Raw genomic sequence first — 26,679 nt, forward strand, 5'->3', positions numbered from 1 at the left:
CCACCCAGTAGATGGGTAGCCTCCACTGGACAGTTTCTGACACAGTATTTGCCACCTTATCCGAGTGTCCATTCATTCTATGGACAATGCAACTGTTAGTAGCTTCTGCCTTACTTGATCTAAAATGCTTTCATCAGGACAACTCCTTGGGGTAAATTAATTTTTATCTCACTTCTTCAGGATTGCCTTTCAAATATTTTAACTATAGCCCTCATGTCCCTTCGGTTTCTCCCCTCTCCTCCCTAGGATACACATCTGTGATTCCTAATAAGTTCATTCTAGAATGTGAGTTCTTCTAGGATATTGAGTCCACTCACCATTTGGACCGCTCTCTGCTCACTATGCTGAGGTTTGTCGATGTGCCTCTGAAGGGCTTCAGTGGACAACACTAAATGCCATTATTCCGGCCCTGTTCTGGACCCCACGGGGCAAGGAAACACCTCAACACAGCCTTTCAGCTAAGGGCCCCCAGATACCAGGTACTGTGCTTTGCTTTCGGTGACATTAACCAGTTGTTGTTATTGACAATACCGATGTAGGCTACCTATAGGATATGTAAATATGAAGGTGGGAATCCTTTCATTAAATAAAATATGATAAAAATAATAAAACTTTGAAAATCTAAGAACACCTAATCACTTTGTCTAGAGCACTGGACTACATTAGTTTGGAACTTCTCATTTTTGAAAACTTGATCAATACATATAGAACGTCACAAACTCTCAGAATGTTACTGAATTACAATCTTATACTTCTAGGAAACACATTATTTTCTGGGATCATGGTAGACATCTTTATCTAAAAATAACTAATAGGAATTTTTTTTTATTTATTTTTTGTATTTTTCTGAAGCTGGAAATGGGGAGAGACAGTCAGACTCCCGCATGCGCCCTACCGGGATCCACCCGGCACGCCCACCAGGGGGCAATGCTCTGCCCCTCCGGGGCGTCGCTCTGCCGCGACCAGAGCCACTCTAGCGCCTGGGGCAGAGGCCAAGGAGCCATCCCCAGCGCCCGGGCCATCTTTGCTCCAATGGAGCCTCGCTGTGGGAGGGGAAGAGAGAGAGAGGAAGGAGAGGGGGAGGGGTGGAGAGGCAGATGGGTGCCTCTCCTGTGTGCCCTGGCCGGGACTCGAAACCGGGACCTCTGCACGCCAGGCCGACGCTCTGCCACTGAGCCAACCGGCCAGGGCCGACTAATAGGAAAATATTTTTATTTTTTAAAACATCATCTCTTTGATCTTAAAACCATCACAATATTTGACTCTCTTTAGTGTATTTTATCATTATCCTAGACTATCTTATATGTACACTCTGGAATTATGATATACATAGCAAAGCCATGTGTTTAGATGGTTTCGAGGTGAATTCATATACAAAAACATTTTCCTTCTGGGCAAAGTAATAAAATGACATTCTGGCTCCTCCCACTATAAGTCAAACAGAGGTCAGTTCCCCCATCCCTGTATCTGTTTAAATAAACTGGTCCAGCTGTTTGTTTCTAAAATGCCCTTTGACCTTGTGTCTCATCTTCCCTGCTTTTGTGATAGAATGCTTTACTTTCCATTGTGGAAGATACTAAATTATCAAGAATTTTCTAAACACTAAACCAAAAACAGAACTTTAGATTTTATGTGAACTTACATGAACATATTCCCTTCTTAAAACATTGTCATTTCAAAAAGCATAAGTAAATACTTATTTTAAGCTCATATGTGTGTTCAAATATATATCTACATTTATGTATGAATACATAAATATACATTAGACCTTGAACATAAGAAGAAACAGTGTTTTTAAAGAGAAAAAAGAAAATGGCAATATTTTAATTTGAATGTATAATAAAATATACATTCTCCAACAACCACAAAGTTGTTTAAGATAAAATATATCCAGGAACTACACACACTCTTTAGAATTTCCCATACTGATAAGGTCTCTTAGTTTAAAGATATAAGAGAAAACTTTTACAATGGATGTCCAAACACTACAGCCCTTAAAACTCAGATGTATAATGTCAGGAATACATGACCACAGGACAGTTTTCCTTACTTATTAAATGAGTTTCACACCTTGCGTTAGTAGAATGTAGCTCAAATTTGCCATAAACTAGGCATTTAAAGAGGGAAACCTTTCAGTTAATGATACTTTCAGGTTGGGAGATATTCTGTTTGTCTATCCATATTACATTTTGAACACAAATTTTTTAAAAATACCATTGTTTTGTAATCACAATCCTCTTTCATAAAGTACTCTTTAAGAATTGAACACCGTATAGGTGGTAGAAAACTGAATAAGGGAAAGAATTCTTATATTTTCTTTTTCATAGAATCATGGATTAGAATTTCTTCCTGTGACCAAACTATCTCTTTTCTTGAAACATGAAGTTTTAAAAAGGAAAGGAATTTAATGGACTGGTTTTATAGCTTTAGTTCATGTCAAAATAGAGATATATTTCTTTTTACGTAGTTATTTATTTAGAACACAAGTTCTAATAAAGGGAAATGGGAGGCTAAAGGGGGAACAAAATCTTCAAAAATCTGACACATGGAATCATCTCCAAGTTGAATTTTGTTCTTTGCATTTTTAAACAGAAATCAGACAAGGAGAATGGAAGATGATTCCTGAGTTATGCTGAAAAGAAATACAGAACATTTTGCTTTCTTCTTTCTTCTTCTTGACTTCTAGATTTTTTTATCATTAGTCTTTAAGAAAATTTTTTTTCATTCTGCTATTTCCATCTATCTCCTTTTATTCTCAGTCTTTGAATACCTGAGTAGTTTTCTAAGCAAGATCTGGCAGAATGGCTTGCTGAAGTTGACCTTTGTCCTTTAGTTTATCCTCCACTCCTTGCCCTGGTTCCTTCTTACAAAACTGGATTGCTGAGTTTAGCTTCCTCTTCGTGAGAACCAGGAGAGGTAGAGAGATTATAGTGGATACCCATTTAGCCAAAACACAAAGCACATATTCCTAGTTCCACGGGCAACTTTTTCCACATAGCTTTGCCCTTTTTCTATGCTCTTATACCTTTTATCTTCCTTGTATGGTTCTCTGTAGTAGTAACAAAAACAAATAAAATTTTCTTGTTCACTTTCAGAAATGCCATTTTCATCTGTACTCAATTAATTCTATTCCTTAATGTTTACAATCCTGCTTATTCACTGATGATTAAGGGAGTCCACATTTTGTTACTTTAGCCGGTCTCTGCCAACTCAGCGAATCACATAAAATCAAAATGCTGTTGTTTCTAAACAATGACACGACTGTCAGTCATCCCCATAATGCTTCTTGCCAACTAGGCATAAGTGAATAGTCAGCAGGAAGGAGGTACCCATTAAGTATGGAGAAATAACATTTTACAATACCCTCCTATGCCCAAGAAGCTAAAATTTCAGCCTAATTATTAAAGATTTTTTAATAGCAGGATATGTTAGTAAAGATGCTTTCTATAACTATACCATCCAAGATACTATAAATTATACTCATCTTTGATTAATATAGGAATACCTAAACACATACTTTTAATAGTAATAAAAATTAATACCATGCATTCTTAAGTATAAATACCAGTAATTTCTACATGCACTATTTTTTATTCAGTTAAAAATAAACAACATGTTAATATTATACATAATTGTTACATGATTCATTTAGGTAACTTCTATAAATATTTCTATAGAATTAAACCTTGTGAAAAACTTCAGATATAAAATGTCACATTGGAAAGTAATTGCTGAATTCTAGAATTTTGTCCTTTCTCTAGTCCATGAATTTTCCTTGGCGTAGCATTTCTTTCAACTTTATCACAGTCGTTTAAATAAAACCATACATTTTAGATTTTTTTTAAAGTCAGCATTTCCTAATAACTTTAAGGCCTGTTTTATAAACAAACCCTTCAGGGAAAGAGTTCTAGCTATCTCCCAAATAACTCTCTGTTCTTTAAAACAACAACAAAAAAATCAACTTCAGAATCTTTTGTTGGAATTCTTTATTTTAGATATACATTTACTTATTGGATTTAATGACCCATAACTGGCAATCTTCAAGGTCCAAGCCTTCTACACTCTCTTTCTCTGTGAAATAAAATGTCATGAAACATGATTTTAAGATGCTCAAGAAAGTTAACTCAATCTCAAGTCAGACCTTATGAAATCATGTTTTTGGCACCCTTCCCTAGTTTCTCGACCTCCTCCAGACTCCTCCAGTTCCAGGACTGGAGTACATCACTGTGTGCCCAGGGGTGGAGGAGGTGAGTTGACAGAGGGGGAGACAGGGCACAGGTTCTGCTCCCCATCCTACCTAGAGGCATAATATTGGATTCTGCGCCGATCACCCTAGGCCCATCAATCAGCAGTTTGAGAAGCCTCCCCTTCTCAGTGGGTCTATTGGACAAATTACTCTAGAAAGGATTGAAATTAAGGAAGTTAATTACATATAAAATTTCTTCAAAACAACTAGTAAAAAAATATATATCACTAATTAGTTGAAGTTTTTAATGCAAAGAAATAACAAAACTCATGTATAATTTTGGACTTTAGATTTTGAAATAGTTTCCAAATATTTTATCACTTGGATATATATAACAAAGATGTCTATGAAAGCAAATTATAAAGTGATCTTGTTACATCCTTTCATCTGATTTGAATTCTAAACAGGAGTACCTGTAGTTGCCTAAATGGGAGTCTGTATTTCTTTTGCTACTTTTTAGATCACTAAAACAATGGGTTCCAGGCTCATTGGAATAGAGTGGAGGGATATCTCACTAGTTCTGGTATAAAAGATACCCAACAGTTAAATACCTTAAGTATCCACTGAAATAAAGCATAGGTAACAAAATAGCATTTTATAAAATATTTACTTAACTGTGACAATTTGCCAAATTTGAGTTTATATATATAACCATACATATATAATAAAAATATATGGAATTAAAATAATTATTAACACAATGGATTAGCAATAGGGCAACCTAGGATAATAGAGCAAAACCTTCTGTAGCAATGGAAAAAGTTAAAATAGTTTTAATAATATCATCAAACAATAGATGTATTTCTCTTTGGTTTAAGCTGAACAATTTTCCATATAAATTCTAATTTTCCCACATTCATAAAAAGTCAACAAAATTGTGTCTAACTAAACATCCCATGAACATTACAGAATATGTATATTTACTTAATTAAAAACAAATTTTAATTTTCTGCCAAACTCCATTATAAACAGAATGACCAGATAATTTATCAACAAAGCTGGGATGCTATTGAGAGTAAAGGAACACTATTAATAATTATCATGAACAACAGGCATAAACCATGAATGTCCCAACCAGCTAGGGTGTACGCCAGCATAATGATCAAATGCGCACCTTTTCCCCAAATAAAATTTTCCCTGTATGACTGGGATTGGAACCCTCTGGTGTTAGAATAGGGACCAGCACCAGCATGCATAAAGTTTGTATGGAATCCCAGCACCCTCCTGGAGTACCTGTGAGCTCTTTCCTTTCTCTAGGACCTCTCCTTTACTTGCTTTAGTTTCCAAGTCTGACCAACCAAAAATTTCCCAGGCCTGGAGTCTCCACTCATGCCAAGGGAAGATCTCTCAAAATTGATCTTGATTTCTACTTTCACCTGCCAGAGTAGGCTACAGAATGGCACAATGGAGCTGACTTGACTTGACTGGAATAGAGCCTTGTCTCTATTCCTTAGAATGTTCACTCTGACTTCTGTTTCAATTAGGAAGGCTTGAAACCTCAGTTCCAGGTACTGTACATGAAAATGTGATACGTAGGCCCTCAAATGCAACTGGAACCGCTTATACTAAAAGGCAAAAAATCTCTCCATTGAGTTGTATGACAAAACTTTCAAATGAAGACACTAAACTAACAAAATGACCCCCTCTAAGAATGTGTCAAATCTTTGAAAAAATGCCATAGGTATCTAAGTCACACTGAAATAGTTTAGTGAGAATGTGGATTTCACTTGAGTAGCTTCCCTTTTCTTTGAATGACATTATGCATAATTATCATAGTCAAAACCCTGGCAAGCACTTTGTAAACTGGGGTACTGTTATTAGAATTCTCAAAAATACCTAATAGTATAAAAAAGAACTTGTACATGAAACAACTCAAATGTCCATCAACTGCCTGACCAGGAGGTGGCACAGTGGATAGAGCATCGGACTGGGATGCGAAGGATCCAGGTTCAGAACCCCAAGGTCGCTGGCTTGAGCAAGGGGTCACTCACTCTGCTGTACTCCCCGCCCCCCGGTCAAGGCACATATAAGAAAGCAATCAATGAACAATGAAGGAGCCACATTGAAGAATTGATACTTCTCATCTCTCTCCCTCCCTGTCTGTCTGTCCCTATCAGTTCCTCTCTCTGTCTCTGTCACATACACACACACACACACACACACACACACACAAATGTGCACCAATTGATTCATGGATAAACAGAATGTGGTATATAGATAAAATTGAATATTACTTAGTCATAAAGAGGAATTAAGTACTGACGATACATTACAACATGGATAAAATTTAAAAACATTATTCTAAGAGAAAGAAGCCAGTCACAGAAAACTACATATAACATTTATGTGAAATGTCCGGAATAGGCAAACCTGTGGAAACAGTAGGTTAGAGGTTTCTGGGAGCTGGCAGGGTGGAGGATGGGAGTGTGGGGGTGGGGGTAGCTAAAGGGTACGTACAATAGAGTATACAAATCTCGAATTTCGACGTGTACACCTGGAACGTATATAATGTTATTGACCAGCGTTACCCCCTGAAAAAACTAAAACATAAGATAAATAAAGGTTTCTTTATGAGGTGGGTGACAGTGTTCTAACATTGACGGTGGGGGTAACTTCACTACTAAAAACCATTGCACTGTGCACTTTAAATGGGTAATTTGTACGGAATGGGAATTATATCTTAATAAAGCTGTTAAAAATAAATGCATAATGGTGGGATGGAAGAGGCAGTGGACTAGGTGTTAGCCCCCTCCTTGCCTGGAATTAGCAGAGTAACCTTGTAAGGCCCTGAGCCTAACTGTCAAATGATGCATAAGATCCCATCCAGAAATTGGTTCCCGTTGTTCCATAGCACAGGGTTTGTACAATTTTAATCCAGGTTCCCCTTTGATAAACTTTAAAATCTCATATCCATTAGTTACTTGCAATTTCAAAAGAAATAACAAGACTAAAATTCAAAGTTAATTCTCTATAGACTTTTTTTTATATTACATTCACTCAGAATGGTTCTGATATGCCTTTCTTGGCCCCCCTCCCCACTTTCTTTTTTTTTTTTTTTCTGAAGCTGGAAACGGGGAGAGACAGACAGACTCCCGCATGCGTCCGACCGGGATCCACCTGGCACGCCCACCAGGGGGCGACGCTCTGCCCCTCCGGGGCGTCACTCTGCCGCGACCAGAGCCACTCTAGCGCCTGGGGCAGAGGCCAAGGAGCCATCCCCAGAGCCCGGGCCATTTTTGTTCCAATGGAGCCTTGGCTGCGGGAGGGGAAGAGAGAGACAGAGAGGAAGGAGGGGGGCGGGGTGGAGAAGCAAATGGGCGCTTCTCCTATGTGCCCTGGCCAGGAATCGAACCCGGGTCCCCCGCACGCCAGGCCGACGCTCTACCGCTGAGCCAACTGGCCAGGCCCCACCCCCCCCCCCGCCCCACTTTCACTTGGCCCCAACGTTGAGAATCCCTGCCATAACCTATTGTACTTTCTATCCTGTAAACAGTACTGCCAGGTGACCAGCCATGGGGGCTGAGATTTGACATCTCTGGACATGTACAGTTCTTTCAGTTAGCTTGCCACCGTCCCCAACTCCCTGCTCTTTCCAAGTACATACAAATTCTGACCCAAACTAGGGATCAAATAAAGTCAATCCTAGCAGATGTTCTAGGGATATAAGCCAACAAAGCCCTTCAATCAAACAACAACTCTCAAAAGTACTGGTTTACATTTAAATCAGCATTTTAGAGTAGAAAATAGTAGAAACTTAATAGTGACTTTATCAATATTCAGCCAGATCTCCACAATGACAGGAAATTCATTGTTGAGCTAAGTTACATTGAGAACCCAAGACCAATAATCCCCATGGGCCTGAAAGAGTTAATGTGTTTGAGGAAAGAAATATTTTTTTCCCTTCTTCAGTGATGGATCTAATCTTATGAGGCATTAGGTCCTTGAATCACATTGGTGAAGAGGGTTAAAAGGAAAAGAGAGCTTTCAAGGATGGGAACTGATTAAGGTTTTTTGTTTATTTGTTATTGTTCGGGTGTCAAGAGCCCAACTGAGTTCATTATTTCCCATATTAATGGGTCAGGTTTAAAAGCCCTGTAAGAATGGAAATAAAATAAAGAGGAAAATATCCACGCCTAGGAGGACATTGAACAGGAGAGCCCTGTATTTGTCAAAGTTATAGGCATCCATGCTGTTGGAGGCTTTTTTGTTTTTAATGGTCTCTTTCCCCTTAAAAATTAAAAAAAGGGGAGGGGGGGACAGAACAGAACGCAGTGCATTTACACAAAGCTCCAGGCATTCACACATCAGAGCGATGAGGCTGGGATCCCAGACAACTTTCGCCCTCAGAAACAACTTCCTTCCCCCGCAGCCCTGGCTCCCCTCCATATTTTTTTTTTTTTTTGAGAAAATTGTTTTATTCAACAAAGAGGCAACATTTGCCCCATTTTTTCATGTTTCAGGCTGAATTTTTAACCACTCAGAAATGCTGTTTGTTTTATGTAGGCGCAGCCTGCAGCGAGATGATGATGTAAGTGAGAGGAGAGAGGGGGTCTCTGTGGGCACAGCCCGGTGCTTCAGTGCTCAATGGTTAATCACCCAACACCGGCCTCAGCAACTGTTGACACAAAATAGGTGGAGATCAGGTCTGTGCAAGCAGAAAATACCAGAAAGGCAAACTGTATGTAAACACACTTAAGACAGATTTGACAAGAACAGACCAAAACCTGACTTGCTAGGAAACTCCTAACGTCTAAGGCTCCGGGGTCCCTCTCAGCTGAGGCGGCCTCCCCTTACAAAGTTGCCTTTCAGAAGAAAAAAAAAAAAGAGTAACATTTGAAAAACTAAAATAAGTTTACAGAAGACAGCTGAGACATTTGTCCCCTTGATTCACACAGTGTGAGTTTCCAATCTGCTCCTACATGCAGGATTTATGTAATGTAATACAGTTCTTCCACGTCTACCTGGACTGGAGCCAAATGAGAGAGACTGCAAGAAAAAAAAAAAGAAAGAAAGAAAAAAAGGAAACCCAACAGGCACATACAACCACAATTCAAAAAGTTATTTCTTCTGACCTATAAAACTCATGCAAAGAAGCAAATGGATAATGCTTAAACAGTCTTTTAATCTTATCTAACTGACACCTGACAACCCATTACTTATAGATTATTAATGCACCCACTAAAAAGTTTGTCAGGTACAAAATTACTAGAGAAAAAGATTGAACGCCTGAGGAAAAAACAAATTTTGCTGTACGGTAACTTCAGAAATTTCAAGCTTATTATCTGTCATGCCCTTCCCAGGCTCGGAGCACGCTGCTAAAAACAACTGATTTGTCTCTATTATGAGTCCTAAAATGACAGCATACATGTTTTTCGTGTCTTGTGATAATGTTTAATTTCATCTAGTTTTTATTTTATGGTGCCGGATTTGTTTATTTAAGAGATAAAAAATAGCAACTTTTAAATTCTCCTGTTTGTCCCTTTTAGCAAAGGACCTTCTCTTGATCTTCAGTCCTGGTGTGAAGCTGGGATCAGTCATTTCCGAACACTAAACTTGCTTCTCTTTGATTCACAGTATCATACAGTCTAGAACATTAGAGCTGGAGGGGGCTTGGGGGTCCCAGTATTTAGCCCTACCTGCCCATGGAAGGCAGAGGAAGTTGTTGCCCGTGGAGATAAAGTGACTCAATCAAGGACACACATCTCATTGGTGAGGAGTGGGGACCACAGATGAGGTGTTTTGACTCAAAATGTTCTTTCCCCTAGTCAGTCCCTCCCCTCACTCGCCCTGTGTAAGCTGAATGTTGTCATGGGCCTTACAGGGGAATTTGTTCCTTAGCCACCTGTGGGTGTCAGGGCTCTTCCCCTTGATCCCGACGCCTCTCAGCCCCCTCACCTCCCATGCTCTCAGCAAGTAAATGGTAGTCAGGTCTAGCTCTGCCAGGTAACATGACATGCAAGGAGTTCTTTCTACAGTGTGTCCGTAAAGTCATGGTGCACTTTTGACTGGTCACAGAAAAACAATAAAAGACGTTCGAAATGTGAAATCTGCATCAAATAAAAGGAAAACCCTCCCAGTTTCTGTAGGATGATGTGGCAGCATGTGCACATGCGCAGATGATGGCGAACACCGTGTATACAGCAGAGCAGCCCATGGCCATGCCAGTCGAGATGTGGACGGTACAAAGGAAAGTTCAGTGTGTTCTGTGGCTTGCCAATTCTAATCTGTGACCAAAGTGCAACGTGAATGTCAGTGCGTTTATAACAAGCACCACCACATAGGAATAACATTACTCAGTGGGATAAGCAGTTGAAGGAAACTGGCAGTTTGGTGGAGAAACCCTGTTCTGGTAGGCCATCAGTCAGTGACGAGTCTGTAGAGCAGTGGTTCTCAACCTGTGGGTCGCGACCCCGGCGGGGGTCGAACGACCAAAACACAGGGGTCACCCATGGCTTTAGGCGACCCCTGTGTTTTGGTCGTTCGACCCCCGCCGGGGTCGCGACCCACAGGTTGAGAACCACTGCTGTAGAGGCTATACGGGATAGCTACCTAAGGAGCCCTAAAAAAATCTGTGTGTCAGCCCACATCGAACTGCACTGAATAGGTATGAAACTGGGAGAGTTTTCCTTTTATTTGGTGCAGATTTCACATTTCTATCGTCTTTGGTTGCTTTTCTGTGACCGGTCAAAAGTGCACGATGACTTTATGGACACACTGTATTTCTTGGACCAAATACTTGTGCGAAGACACCGAAAACAACAAATCTGGCTTAATTAGGACCTGCAACAAGTCCTGCTGACCCATACACTGTGTTCAAAGTCAACCATCAAGCCACTGGTTTCACTGCTTTGAAAGGGATCACAGGTGCTCAAGGAACATGGAGCCCATGAAGGCTAAATCCATTTCCCAACTCATTCAGCTCTGCACCTAACTTGAACCCCAACCCTAAGCGGTGCTCAAATATTTCCTCAGGTAGTACCAACCCTCAACTTCAGGCATCACATTCTTGCCTTGTCCTGAAAAGCACGCAAACTGTCTTCGAATGCTGGCTGGAGGAGACCGCAGTTACACAAAACAGCTTCCTACCTCACACACTTTACTGTTCGTCTTCTCACCTAGACTCAAGGTCCCCTCGTAGAAGAGTATGGCTTTTCCATCAAAGGGTATGGCTTTTCCACCCAGAGCTGTGCTTTGAGTAAAGTTGTGGCATGAAACTTACAACAAAGTATATTTAACAGATTGCAGGGTCATTCTCAAAGAGGATTGTTTGTTGTAAATTTTTAAAATCTGCAGACAAAAGCAGCGTCTCTGTTGAACTCCTAAAACTCTGTGACATGACAATACCTGAAGGTTTCTAAATTCACAGCTCTTTTCCCTGCAAGCTATTTGCTCAGCTTTCCTAATAACACCCTGCCTGCCTGGCACCTCGCCAGCTCTGTCACAGGCAATGTGCAAGCTAAACACTTTTTGACTGATTTCAATATTTTCTTATGAGCAACTAGACAGTATTTTATCTAGTGAGTATTACTGATTGCTATAATCTAAGCCCGGAGTAAGCGCTTGTAAAGGTAATATTATTAGAATTGACACTCAAGGTGAAAAGCATAGCAATTAACTGTGACTTGGAGAACAACAACCCATTCTAAAATGTTCTGGAGAGTTTTTCTATTTATATCTCCTTCTGTTGCTTCTTTTAAAGATACTGCACCTGTTACTCCATTGATCAATTGCGAGGTCTATGTTAAAGGTAGGTTATACTTAAATTCTCAAAGAAAAAAAGTTAAGCCACCTGCTTAATAAAATGACCTATTGTGTGTGAAGTTGTTCCATCCCTAGGTAATTCCCAGGAAAATCACGATACACTCTGCACTTTCATTCTGTGGTTGAGTAACAGACGAATGACCCAGGAACTCTTACATGGTGCCCTGTTTCTTTTACATCTGTTTTTCTTGCTTTTGTGTCATGCCTCTGTTTAGCTTTATTGACAAAACAATCTGTGCCTAATGTTTAAACAACATCTGTAAAATGTATTATTAAATTATGTTGGAAGAAAAAGCAGAGCAATTCTATGAAACCCTATGACCCCTATTGATTTTTAAATCACAGAAGTGGAAAGGATAATTTGTGAATGTTTTAACATTTACATCTACACAGGTACCTATATTTATAGGATCTTTGATTACTTATAAAAGTATTTGCTACATTATTACCATAACTCAGAAAGAAACCTGACCTTTACCAGTTGAATCTGCTTATAATAATAAGGGAGATCCTATTTAAAAAAAAAATAAGTTTACATTTTTACCTGCCTGTGGCATAAATCTCTAAGGATAACATGCTTTTTTTTCCACACTAGTAATAAATGGGAGGTGATGCCTGAATGCTTTGCAGCTTTGAAGGCAGTAAAGTAAGTAACTAGGAAAATCTTGTATGTATACTAAATCTGGGGTTGCTAGCGCTGAGATATTTCTGTAAAGCACCAGCTCACCTTGGATGTTAGGGTGACCCCTGGAATTTTATGCACCCGATTGATGGAGAATGGTTTTCCTTCTCATACATTCTATATTTCATATATACTAACTAGATAATTTGTACCCAAAATCCATATTGCCTTCTTAGAGCATAAAGGAATAATCATTTAACAGTGGCCTAATGGGAAAGTGTTTGATGAGAAGTAGTAAACAAAAAACTGTAAAATGTATTCACTGCACCCTAGGCTAGAACTCTGCTACGGCAGAATGTGTCAGAGGCACCTGACAAAGGAGACACGATCACAGGCACAGCATTTCAGCACATGGAATTCCCAGGCCTGCAGAAACATATGAGGGAGTTTTTATTTGACCATTCTATACTCACACTTGAAAAAAGCGCCTGACCAGATGATGACACAGTGGATAGAGTGTCGGTTTGGGACACTGAAGACCCAGGTTCAAACCCCCAAGGTCGCCGGCTTGAGCGCAGGCTCATTGGCTTGAGTCGGGCTCATCTGGCTTGAATGCATGGTCGCTGGCTTGAGTGTAGGATCATAGACATAACCCCATGGTCGCTGCCTTGAGCAAGGGGTCACTGGCTCAACTGGAGCCCCCTGGTCAAGGCACATATGAGAAAGCAATCCGTGAACAATTAAAGTACCACAACTACGAGCTGAGAAGTCTCCCTTCCTGTCTATCTGTCTCTGTCTGTCCCCCCCCTCAAAAAAGTAAACAAAATAAATAAAGTTGGTCTGAAGAAAAATGAACTAAGTATTGACTTTGTGTGTGTATATACATTTTCTTTAAAATTCTACCTAAATATCTGAAGACTTAACCACTTAATCTCAAAATTCAAGAAGTTTCTGTTGAAATGATTAAAATATTCAACATACTAGTAACATTTTTACTGCTGATGCAACAGAAGTATTTGTCACAACAACAATGAAAAAAACAGAGAAACAAAACCTCAAATGCTATTATTTATCATTTTTGAATCAAACCATATTTGGGAGTGAGGCAGCAAAGGGAGAAGAAAACATAAATTTATAGAGCATATTATATTTTTTAAATTGTTATGCTTCAAGTGTAAGTTTACCACAGTGTGCTAGATTGAAATATTTAGGCAATTAGTTATGGAAGTTAATTTTTAAAAACCATGTAGTTACCTCAAGTATTTTGATAACTTTAGGTAAAAATGCTTTTACCCAAATTATTTGCATTATTGTCTCAATTCTTAAAAAATGTATTGTTCATAGACTTGTCCTGTGATGTCTCATCTAATAAAATCCACATTCCATCTTAGGTCCCAATTTCTGTAAGTACTAAAACCAGCCATTTTCAGATTCCTCCTCTCTGTTTTCATTCTGGCAGGTACACCAATATAACAATAAGTTACTCCTTTTAATCCAAAATTTCTCTTAATTAAGCAAATCTGTCCTGTTTTAAATTTAGATTGTTGTTAAATTCTCCCTGTTGTCTCTTCTCCCAAACCCCATATGCTCTGACCTAAATTAGCCAAGGTGGATTGTATATTTCACACCTATGTCAATTAAGTAAATGTAAAATCAGTTCTGCAATAGAACGAAAGAACCATCACAACGCACCAACCTTTTCTCATCTCATTCTTTAGTTAAGAACCTCGCTTAGCACTGCACTGGTCAGGGTTTCTATGACAAGCTAACAACTAGACATGAGTTTATATTTTTCCCTTTCAGACTATGTGTTTCCATACATCATGTTGCTGCCAATAATTATGACTGATCTACACCCAACCTGCCCTTCAGCATTTTATTAAATCTCTGCAACCATGACTCATAGTTTGTACAAAATGTACATGTGTGTTAACAAGTTTTAAGAAATCCAGGAAGGAAGGCCCATTTTTAAATGTTGTGGCTAAATAAAGTGAAAGGGAATGAAGATTTTTTTTTAAAAAAATGTTATTTCCCAAAGGAAATATCTTGAGCTTGATGCTCAACACAGGAAAAATGTTTAGAAGCTCTCAAAAAAGCTTTGTGTAATTTTCGTTATGGAAAGTAAAATGAAAGCCATTTTACTTCCGTGGTTATGCTACCATTTCAAGTATGCCATGGCAGATGTACCACCTGGGTTCTCCTGTTTTTGCATCAGATTTACGACTCGAAGTCTAAAGAAAAAGAAATCTATTATCAGCTTCTTAAAAGGAAATTTGAGTGGAAATTAATAAACTGTGAAGAACTCAAATAAAACATGGGAAAAGCCATGATTCATCAAACATAAAAGAAGTAATATCTCTTACAACTTTGAGTTACTTGTGGGAAATTCTCTACCACAGACCAAGTTGTTAGAGTTGCCACAGTTGCCAAACTCCGAGCAATGAGGTGCAAGCCAAAGTCACTGCTCACTCCACAGAGAAGTAGAAAGAACACACGTGCGCAGGACGCAGAGCCGCTTGAGAGCAGACAATGCCCACGTCCCGCATTACTGAGGAAGCGTGACTTGTAAGTTATGTACCTCTGTGGAATCAAATGTCAGTATGAAGTTTAGGGTCAAGTCTGCATTCACTTTGAAAAATTACTCTATGGTATGTAGCATAACAGTTATTAAGGTCCTCCCCCCACCATTCTAATTGCAAAATGAGGCAGTCAGACTGTGATCACTGGGCAGAGAATCTAAAGAAATAATAGTTGCCTACATTCCCTGGTGTCACAGGGATGCCTGCCTGACCTGCATCTACAGGAGCCATCCCATAGGTCTGTCCACCTGTAGAAAGCAACTTGTATTAGAATTTGTTCTCTGGTAATGGTGTCTGTTTACAGATGAAGTTTGCTAGCAACACCAAGGAGGAAGAGAGACAGCATGAGTGACAGCTTATCTGAACAGCAGAGCTCTGCCTCTTTCAATTAGAGTTTGTCCTGCCACTCCTTGGCCCTCAAATGGGAACATTTCCCAGGGATATATGACATTTATACAGCCTCCCATTGTATTAAAATTGCCTCATCATCAGTTTCACTTGGAAACTATATATGAGTTTAGGTGTGCAGGCAAAATTGTTAGTCTACCCTGTGATAATGTCCAAAAACAATTCGTGAGACTAAGTTCAAATATATACAGGGTGGGGCAAACGTAGGTTTACATTTGTTTGTATGAAAAAGAATACAATAACTAATCAATAATACTACAAGAATAAACTGTGTTTTGCATACTCACACCTGTAAACCTATGTTTGCCACACCCTGTAGTGTCCACAGTCTTGAAAATTCACATGCAGAAGCAGGTAAAAATAGGCCAATGAAAAACCTCAGCAGTGACACAATTCCGGTAACTCATTTAGGTATAATGCATCTTCCACTGGATCCCTGTCCACTTGACTAAAAGGGCTGCAAAAACCAGTCTCCCGAGGCTGCAGTAAGGTCACAGAAATTGATAACCCTTACAAGCAAGGCTTATGTGAGTCTGTCTGTGTTTTGAAGATAGTGTACTTTGTAAATTAATCCTCCAAAGACAAATACATTGTAAGTAGCTTGTTATCACTAAAATACTAAATTGAAGAATACATGGAACTATACTGACAGAAATGACATCTTCTGTAATGGAGTTTAATATATCTGAAAACTCTCCCAAAGCTTCCCAGGCTCTCTAACAGAGAGAAGAGTCTGTTAATAGAAGTGCAATGGACATTCAGAACAAATTTGTTCGCCAAAATGGAATTAGGCCACGTAATCAGAAATTCTGTAATATTAATCTTTGACACTTATTGGACAGAAAGAAATACTTCTGTCTGCAAAGTGGCACTCCCAGCTCTCTGCTTTCCCTAACCAGGCTTTGGGCGTTTTCTGGATTTTACTTCAAAGAGGATAAGGTTTCCTCACCATAAACACTAATCTAAAAATATTAGGACAATTAATTAGATACACTTAGTTTTAGAGGATATTGGGTTTCAATGCCCTTCAAATATGACACTAGCCCTGCGTTAGTATGTGATCTGGTTTTCAGCACACTCACAAAGGGTAATAAATCACACTTTCTCAAAGCCCCGTTGCCATACCACCATAGAGAATATTGTTAAATCGGAATATTGTTGGCTGCTTCTTGGTACGTAATCTCAGCTTCTCCCCAAATCAGGAATTTACACATTCATTTAGAAACAGTATTGCAGAGTTCAGAGATATATCAGGTTCTGAATAGCTTCAAAGTAGAAACAAGTAATTTTTCCCTCTTCCAGAGACAGGAGATAATAGAAAAGGGGCAACTATTCTTGAATGCATAAGTCCTAAAAAAGTCTAACTAAATTTAGTTACTCAATGAATTGAAAACCTGACTGATACATGATGGTGGATTTTCTTGTTTTGTAGAAAATAGGATGACCACTCTTTCTACCAATTATCCCAAAGAGGAGAAAAAAGCCAGAGAGAGGGATATATTCCCAGAGCCACAGTGACATGAATTAAACTGACTTAGCAGGTGCCTAAAATTTGTCAGTCGCTCAAGGAGAGGGAAGCCATACGTTGTTTTCTTCTCCATACTAGCAAAGACTCTCACCTATCACTCCATAGTCTGTTTCCACTTTTGGAAGACAGGGCACCAGGGAAAACGGCAACACTGGGTGTGTCCTCTTAATGCAAAACATTAGTTGCAAGTTGCCAGAGGGGGAAGAAGACTGCTTAAACGCACAAATTACTTACCAGTTGTTCACTTGAAGGATGGTGAGTCCCGTGTCTTGTGCCAACTGCTTTTTCTGTTCTTCAGAAGGGTATGGGTGCTGAAAGAGAACAAAAAAGATATATGTCTGTTCGTAAACTTTGGGCAGAGAAGGTAGTGCACATCACATGTCAGGTGCAACGGCAGGGGCTAGGGATTCTGTAATAAAAGATACGCTCTTAAAAGAAAAGTGATGTGTACATCTAGCAATATTTAGGCTATTTGTCAATAACCTAAATGTCTGCTGAAGTCTATAATTAAGGATAAAAATGCTGAGGTGTGTCACTCTTATTAATGGAATACTACATCATCTAATTAATGGCAGTAAAAGACATCCAATTACAAAGATTAGTGAAGTGTATAAATAGCTACTTAGGATACTTGCAGAACCTTGATACTGAGTTTATCCTTTAACAGGTTTATTTGTTGCAAACATGGGAAGTTTAGTATGGTGTTGACTGTATTTTATAGGATTTAAAATAAGGCCAAGCTTTTTTGACCATATAAAAGTATACCACCTTGACATAATATTTCAATTAGAACACGGACTTCTAAAGCTGATCCACTTGGACCAGCAATCTCCACTAAGGTTCCCAGTAATTAAGCACTTTGTTAGCATGACATTCTCCCTCCAAATACCATACTGCTGGATGCAAATATCAAAATTAAAGTGGGTGCATTTTTTAAACCACTATTCATTTAAGCTCTTCTGAAGAGCACAAATGAAATTCAACCAAAGTTTGTTTCCATATCTGAATGTCAACACAAGCTGGGATTCTGAACACAGGCCAATATAAGGTCAAAGACCAGCATATTTTGCATGTTATGAACAAGCCCAGCTATGTTCCTCATAAAACAGGATAAAAAAGTATTACAGGATTAGATAATAAAATGAAATCCATACCTTCTTGTAAGAATGTTTGGAATTCTACTGAAATTAGTTTTGCCACAAATACTTTTTGTTCAATAATCAACAATATCTAAATCAGAAATATACAATCCTAAAGCCTGGGAGAGGCGCCGAGGACACGGGTTCTATTGACAGAGACGCTGCCTCGTTTGAAACACTCCATCCCAGTAAATTCTGTTCTGATCATCAACAGTCTACGCTCTTATGAGTGGAAAGGGCACCCCTAACTCTCAATTTAACTACCTGTGCCACTGGAAAGTGAATTCTGGTCTATTGAATGTTAATTAACATAGCTTTTAATCTCATTAATAATGTCTGATTAGATGCTAATAAGTCTCATTAATGACCACTTTAATGCTCTTATACGTAAGTTTAAATATGTTCTTTATCTATACACATGGGATTCGTTTGTGGAGAGCAGACATGTAGCAATTTTCCCCACAAGCATTGTCTTTGATTGTCACTTAATCAATAAATACACAATTAGAATAAGGTTTTGCTTTCATGGAATATAGTTCCTATCTCTAATGAGCTCCAAGTATATTACAGACAGGATGGTAATTAATCCCCGTTATATCCCTTTGAGGGACATAAATGGAATCGATTGTCCCTCCTGTTTTACAGGTGAGGAAACTGACCAGGGAAAGAAATGGTCAGCAGCCACAAGCTGAGTGAGATTTCCTGTTTCCAGTGTCCGAGCCTCACCATGAAAGAGGGATGTGGCAAACACCGTTCATGATCTCTCTTGAGACCCCTGCCCAAAAGCGTTCAGACTGCTTACCAGGGCTTGCAAGGCCCGCCACTCCCCAGCCCTGCCCACCTCTGTGCCCAGGTACACCATCTGCCCTTCTGTCTTTCAACATGCCAAGCCTGCTCTAATGTCACTTTTTTTGTGTGTGTATTTTTCTGAAGCTGGAAACAGGGAGAGACAGTCAGACAGATTCCCGCATGCGCCCGACTGGAATCCACCCGGCACGCCCACCAGGGGCGAGCTCTGCCCACCAGGGGGCATCGCTCTGCCGCAACCAGAGCCACTCTAGCGTCTGGGGCAGAGGCCAAGGAACCATCCCCAGCACCCGGGCCATCTTTGCTCCAATGGAGCCTTGGCTGCGGGAGGGGAAGAGAGAGACAGAGAGGAAGGGGGGGGGTGGAGAAGCAAATGGGCTCTTCTCCTATGTGCCCTGGCCGGGAATCGAACCTGGGTCCCCCGCACGCCAGGCCGACGCTCTACCGCTGAGCCAACAGGCCAGGGCCTCTAATGTCACTTTTATGTCTCAGCTCAAATGCCAATCTTACCCACTCCACTGTCCAACCCAGCCCATCTTACATACTCCGTCAGTATGCTTTCCTTAACAGCAAGCATCGCTCTCTAAAACACTTGTTCTGACTGCTTGTTTCTTTGTTGGTGTATCTCTCCCCACTCATTTAGCAACTCCAAAGCACATGCCTTTTTTGTTCACCATCCTCAACTCCCAGACTTGCATAACAGAAAATCAGTATATATTTGTGGAATAAAGAAATAGCCACTCAGATACAACATCAAAATGTACAATAAAATTTTTTCAAAGCCCACAAGAGGAATAAACAATACAATTTGAGATCTACAACACTACTTTCCTTACTTCATTCCTAAAAGTGATGTTGACCTCATTCTTTTCAAATAAATTTATAAAAGCCTCATAATAGGCTGATGTGACAATCTCCCTACTCAACATAACGTGACAATCTACTCAACAAAATGCCAGTCACCACAAGCAAAATCTCATGATTGGACACTGAGCTAAGAGTAATTCACTACTCTCGGGTTTAAAACATAACTCTCAGTGCAGAAAGACTTGTCACACACTAAACCAAATGACTCTCTCACCCTATGAACAAAATTAAGGTGGAGATAAAGTTATTCGATGTTGACACTAGTTGAAGAAGTGGACTTAGGCATGCATGACCTTATTAGATTGTATGTTATGTTGTCACTCACTTTGAGACTTGAACAAGGAACCACTTTTCTAATTCTCAATTTTGTCATCTATAGTTCTAAGAGCCATCAAAGTTAAAGGTTACCCAGGCTAGCAATTCTTACAGAATATAAGCCTGATTTTAAAGTATGGAAAATTTAGCATCCAGCTGTTGGCACTACAGCAGATCCTTGAATAAAGTTGTTTTGTTCAGTGTCATTTTGTGACAATGTTGATGAGATGCTGTTGGAACTCGCCTCCTGTCTACATCATTAGCCTATGGAAAAATTGGTTTCAGTATGCTTTGTTTTGAATAAGGTCTAAGAATCCCTTGATGATATTAAATGAGGACTTACTGTATTTGCCCTATAAAGCTGTAGGCTGATGTACACAAGTCATTTCCAATCTATAACATTTTTTTGTAATTTGTGTACAGTTTTGTAGGTCTTATGGAAATCTCATTTAGTGATTTTCAATAGAATTAATAAATATGTCAACAGTGTCTCTTCACTATAGCTGGATGGCAGTCCCTTTACCCTGTCTTATTGTGTCTTAATATTATGACCAGAACTGGATAAAAATGAATATTTATGCCATCTACCTTTAGCTACTTTGAAAATTGAGAATTGTCACAGTCATTTATTTGTGCTGTGTTTTCAAGAGTATTTCTGCATGCCTATTTGTGAGCAACTTTTAAATCCAGTCTGATAAAGCAAATGGAATTCACATTTTATTTATGCAAGTGGTGTCAGAAAAATTCTCTTTGGATCATTAAAATTACCTGAATCATTACAGCTTAAAGAATAAGTATATGACCCTCAAAGTTTCAGTACAAATTTACATTGTTTTTCACATCATGCAGTTTCTGATTTCATAATTTAAATATCATAAAATGAAAGAAAATTCTCCCCTTTTTTCCCCTCTGTCACTTTTCATGTGATCTGATTTTAAGTAATTGGAACAAACTGTGTCTAATTTCATGCAGCATAATTGCTAGGCAGCCTCAAGCTATGGAGACCCAGAACTCTATCTCCATTAAACAATTTTCAGTTGTTCAGGATATATATATATATATATATATAAATAATTTTTAAAAAAATAGAAATTATGAGCCTGGATGAAATTAAATGTCCCAATAATCTGGTCATGGTTAAGGGGGAAAAAGGTATTAACAAAATTCTTATACCCTTGTCTATGGCAGATCAACTGCACGGTGTTTTTTTCTTTCTTTCTCATAGTTCTTGGCCTTGGTGTCCCACAGACTTTCAACTCCTTGAAAAAAAATCCATCATTACTAGTATTACACGAAAGCCATGACTTCGGGTACCTAATCCAGTCAAAAATTCAGAGAAGTCGGCTTTTTAACTGAAATCCAATATGCTTAAATATCTTAAATCCTATGCATCTTTACTAGATAAGCTTTTTGTGGACAGTATGAGATATTCCTTTGTAGACTTAAAAAAAAAAAAGATTTGACAAAAATCCAACATGCCACAGGCAAGGCTGCTGTAAAAACATTCAGAGCCCTGTTGCATTCCGCCCTGGGCTAGTGAGGCCCCAGGATGGGCAAAGGTAGACATCACTTTACAAAAGAGATAAAGAGAAATGCCATTTAAAAAAAGAGGGGGGGGATTTATTTCAAACCATTGCAACTAAGGGTCTAGGTCACCCCTCACCATTCTCCTAAATACCTTTGCTATTATCACACCTACATGGCAAGGCACTAATTTAACAGAGATCAGTAGGTTCTTGTGAAGGAAAGACGGATGGATGGCACTTACCAGATATAGCAGTCAACCCAATCACTTTTGGATATCAAAGCAAATTTGACCGCTCTGATAGATAGTGACGGGAGACCTCGCCTTTGTTGTGTACATTAGCCTCCTGCCATTATCTCTTAAAAGCTTAATTATTTGCAAACAATTGATCAAGATGGGAATTTGAGAAAGGATATGCAAGGGCCACTGGGAGAACTGCAATGCATTAAGAGAGCAAACAAAATTACCTTTAGATCTTACAATAAGAATTAACGATTGAGCTCAGAGAGCTAGGCAGTGCAGTAGCTGCAAGGGTTCTTTCTCGAGTGTTTCCCATTTGATCTGCATTAACACCTCAGGAATGAGTGAAAGCCATAAAACAGTGATTATGTATGGGTAAAGCTGACCCTCCTTTTCAGCAGTAAGCCTGCACACATGTATGAGGCTGGCCTCGCTGGGGAGAGATGAGATGCGAGACTCACGGGAAAAGAAGTGGCTTATGGGCAGTGGAACCCCAGGCTAAAGGAAATCGCTCACACAGTCGTCGTCTTGATTTCAAAAATCAACACCTGGACTTCTCCTTTCCAGGGTAAGTCTCTTACTGAAATAGAAATTGTCTGCCACTCCCCACGTGTTCCTGGATCCACAGTGCAACGTCTAATAATGACGGAGGATAGCAGTGATTGCTTAATAACCCCATCAAAGAACAAAATTATTTCTGGAAAGTATATCCTGTGTAATAGAAATCAAGACTATCTGAAAGAAAAATCTAAAAATAGCTTTATGTAAAAGTTACATCTGAACTGTCATTTTGTCAGCCCCAAAGAATAGGAAGTGACAAAGAAAATGACAACTTTTTACAGAAAGTTATCTCTGCACAATTCCAATTTTATTTCTCGGGGTTGGGATGGGGGAGGGGTGGATTCTGCTGTTGGCTGTGTGATATTTACAAGTTTATAATATATTGGAAGAATATGTATTTATTTAAACAATCAAGTAGACTTTCAGATGAGCGTCAATGGAAGAAGAAAAACTCTTTAGTACACACAGATGGAAAAGGTCCAGCCTTATATCTTAATGATATCCTTGACCAAGTGTACTCCTTTCATCAAATTTTACACCGCTGACTGCAAATGTGGATGCCAAGACAGTGATGAACTTTATCTTATCTACCCTGGTAACCAAGTTTCAATAGCGTCCCCTCCCTCACCGCCTTGCCCACTCTAACAGCACATTGTAATGGCAGTAGAAAATTTGAAAATAATCCTGTACAGAGCTTGCTGGTGAGATAATGAAAGGCTACACTGCCCCTTCTCAAGCCTCAGATTAGTAATTTCTTGTGACACAGAACGGCCTCTATACCAACACTGCAAAACAGCTATAACAAAGCAATAGAGGTGGAAGCAATTTTCAAGCAAAATGTTACATGCTATACTTTAAAAGGTAGGGCAATAGGTACCGGGGAAGCTGATCTAACAGGAGGAATTATGGCAACTGTCCAATATAACCCTTATCAAGGCAATGTTCTGTTGCTTGGCTGAATATGTTGGAGGAACAATTTCGGAACTTCTTTTATCCTTTTTCCTCCAGCCCTTTGCCTCCTCCACAGCTAAGTTTAATGCATTAATATAAGTTGACCTTGAGCTAAAACTCTGGTATGTGACAGAGAGATACTCCCTTTAAGAAAAAAAAAATCTGCCATATGGCTTTTAACCATTAGCTCTCTGTGTTCTTTTAAAACTTCTACTGCGTTTTTGTCACTAGGGAATATTGTGGATCTAAATGAAAACAACCTGCTATATATGTGACCTCAAAGAGCATAACAGAAACTTGCTAACCAAATATATTTATGTTAGTTTAACATACATTTTTTCCCTATCAAAACTTCTCCCACTTTAAATAAACTTGCCGCCATTTTCCCCTTATGCATTGACTTTGAATAGCTTACACTGTGACAATTACATTGATCTAAGATACTTTTCCCTTTAAAAAAAAAATCCATAATGCTTCCCTATTGTCTTTCAGCTTTATGAATTAGTTTTACTGTTTCAGTGAATGCTTTTTTGTCTTCTGACTGCACATTATCAAAGAGACACTTTGTGCCTCCCATTTGCATTACAAAAGCAGTGCACCGTGCAGTAGAAGAACAGAGCCTGAATGCATAGTAGTGGAGTCCTGCATTCCCACTCACATGCTGGCATCCAAAGAGCTGTGCTGTCGGTACTGGCTGAGAAGCCAAACGTCTTTAGAGCCCCATCAGTGAGTGAAGTCACAGGATTTCAACCTGCTTTCTCAAATATCCACCAACATTTCCAGATTGCCCCTTTGCTCGGACTCAATGTGCCCCACTGACTGTCTGGCACTTGCTTTTTCTGAAGCCTAGTCAAGCCATTTTCTAGACACTTGCTCTGATTTTCCGTATGTCCAGTATATTTTAAGAAGTTACTACTGGAAGTGTGCAAGTAGAGAAGTCAGGTGGGAATCTCTAAACTTGATCTTATCCCATGAGAAAGACATCAATGTGGAATGAAAAGTTAAACTTGGGTAGTATTTCAGAGCAATCTTTACTTCTGCACTAATGACGCTACCTTTATAATGCACAGCAGTGAAAACGTTGTTTCATAGTCAATTATAAGAGGCCAATACTACAATGCCTTGCCTGTCTCACCTATCTGAGCTTTCGGTTTCTTATCAATATCAGTTAAATATGAAATAAAAACACTAAATAAAAAAGCAAATACTTATGTTAAAGGAGTCACAGGTGTTTAGGGGACTTCTTTTAAAGTTGCTTGCAATTCTAAAATAATAACAATGTTTTAGATTTATTCTTTATTAGCCATATATATGTTACAGGAATATTTTTAAGTATATGCATTAAAGATAAAATTTTGACTCTAAATTAGCAATTACTTATATCCTCCTCCTAAAAGTATTAAAATTCATGAAGAGTGCTAAAATTATTTTGAACAGTTATGATTATTAATGAACTCCTTGAATATTGATTCTCTTAGAAGACTGTGGCTATAAAAGGAAACACAAAAAGGCCAATAAGAAAAACAGGGTGGGAGGAGTAAGCCGGTGGAGTGGGAATGGGGGAGAAAATTCAAGCATCACTTTTGTGTTCTCTTTGAATCATTTGAAATGATAGCTCATTTCAATTTTTACTGTTTGTCAGTAGGACAAATGCATTACAAACCCTCTCTTGTTTATGTGCCCTTGGTGACCTCCAAGAGTAGAGACTGGGCTCAGCTCCATTTCACAGATGAGGATGCTGAGACTGGGCTAGGGCAGAAACACACACAGGGGCTCCCAGCCACTTAGCCCTTCCCCAGAGTCTCTCCACTTGGCTACACTCTCACTGATGTTTCCGTCCCATTTATCCATTCTCTTTTATAAGTTACTCATTTTAAAACCAAAATGATATTATAACGGAACATAAATAAAGTTATTAATTGTGGTAAGCAGTGACTGATGTTTTTCTGCAATTCTACCAGCCTCGATCCTGGAGAGAGTTGCTGTACCTATCCATCACCCTGGGGTAAAATTCAAAGGGCAGGGATGGAACCGATGGGTAAAAGGTATTTCACTAGAACTTCATCTTGAATTCTCCTATAGCACCCATCAAAGGGATTTTATTAATTGTCACTTAGTAATATTAGCAAGTATGGTAGATGTCATAATGGAAACATGTATTAACAAGTAAGGATCTACCAGACATTTTTCCAAATATACTGCTCACAAAAATTAGGGGATATTTTATTGCTTCGTATTCATTTTGAAATATCCCCTAGTTTTTGTGAGCAGTATACTTCACACGTACTAACTCCTCACAAAAACTTTACAAGGCAGACACAACTATTCTACTCACTTTAAAGATGAGGAAACTTGGGCACAAAAAGAACAAATAACTTTCTCAAGTTCACAGCTGTAAGTAGTAGAGCTGAGATTTGAAACTTGCTGGTAACATACAAGTCAGGAAACTCACTTCCAAACTTTTTGTCTTTTAAATGATGAGGAGAAATCCCACTCATTCTTGGTGAGTTAATTATGTATATATATGATAGTTACTACTTTATGAAGAAGCTATTATCTTAATGTGTGTGTCTACATCTTTTATTTCTACAACTCAGTTCTGTATGTGAAAACAATAGTAGATTTTGCTATAAGATACAAAACTCAATGGAAACTAATATACCCATCACATAATTAGTGTCTCTAGCACTGCTTAAAAACACAAGAATGATGGAGGTTGTATAACAAGAACACTCATTAAAGGTCATAGAAACAAATACCTGCTAGTCCATCCAACTATGCTACAATTTGCTCTAAATTGTCTTTTTTGAAATAAATTGTTGTGGGTTTTATGCCGATTTCTTTCATTTCTTATGTGATCCTTAATCAAATATGAGTTAAATTACATTTGGAACCACTTCATTTTAGTAGAATACTAATCAAAGCACACAAATGCTATTCACATTCACAACACAACTAGCCCAGTCCTGTGCCCAATAAATATTTGTTGTCTGAATGAAAGAGTGCTATCGAAGTTAGAGACACCATAAATGTCTCAACTGGCATTTATAAGTTGATGTGACATCAGATAAACATCAGACATCTAGCAGCCCCATTTCAACAACTGGTCAACCTTCTCACTCAAATCCGC

At 38.9% G+C, this 26,679-nt stretch overlaps 1 protein-coding gene across 5 annotated transcripts in view; it reads right to left on the bottom strand.

The window, feature by feature from the left end:
- MEIS1 (Meis homeobox 1) overlaps positions 1–26,679 on the bottom strand; it is a 139,320-nt gene that overhangs the window by 9,041 nt on the left and 103,600 nt on the right. For all 5 annotated transcript variants that reach the window (XM_066378129.1, XM_066378127.1, XM_066378128.1 and 2 more), the window contains exon 9: positions 17,379–17,455. In XM_066378129.1, coding sequence (XP_066234226.1) covers positions 17,379–17,455 — 77 coding nt within the window. The remainder of the gene's footprint in view (positions 1–17,378; positions 17,456–26,679) is intronic.

Source organism: Saccopteryx leptura, chromosome 3 (genome assembly GCF_036850995.1).
Source record: "Saccopteryx leptura isolate mSacLep1 chromosome 3, mSacLep1_pri_phased_curated, whole genome shotgun sequence".
Classification (NCBI taxonomy): domain Eukaryota; kingdom Metazoa; phylum Chordata; class Mammalia; order Chiroptera; family Emballonuridae; genus Saccopteryx; species Saccopteryx leptura.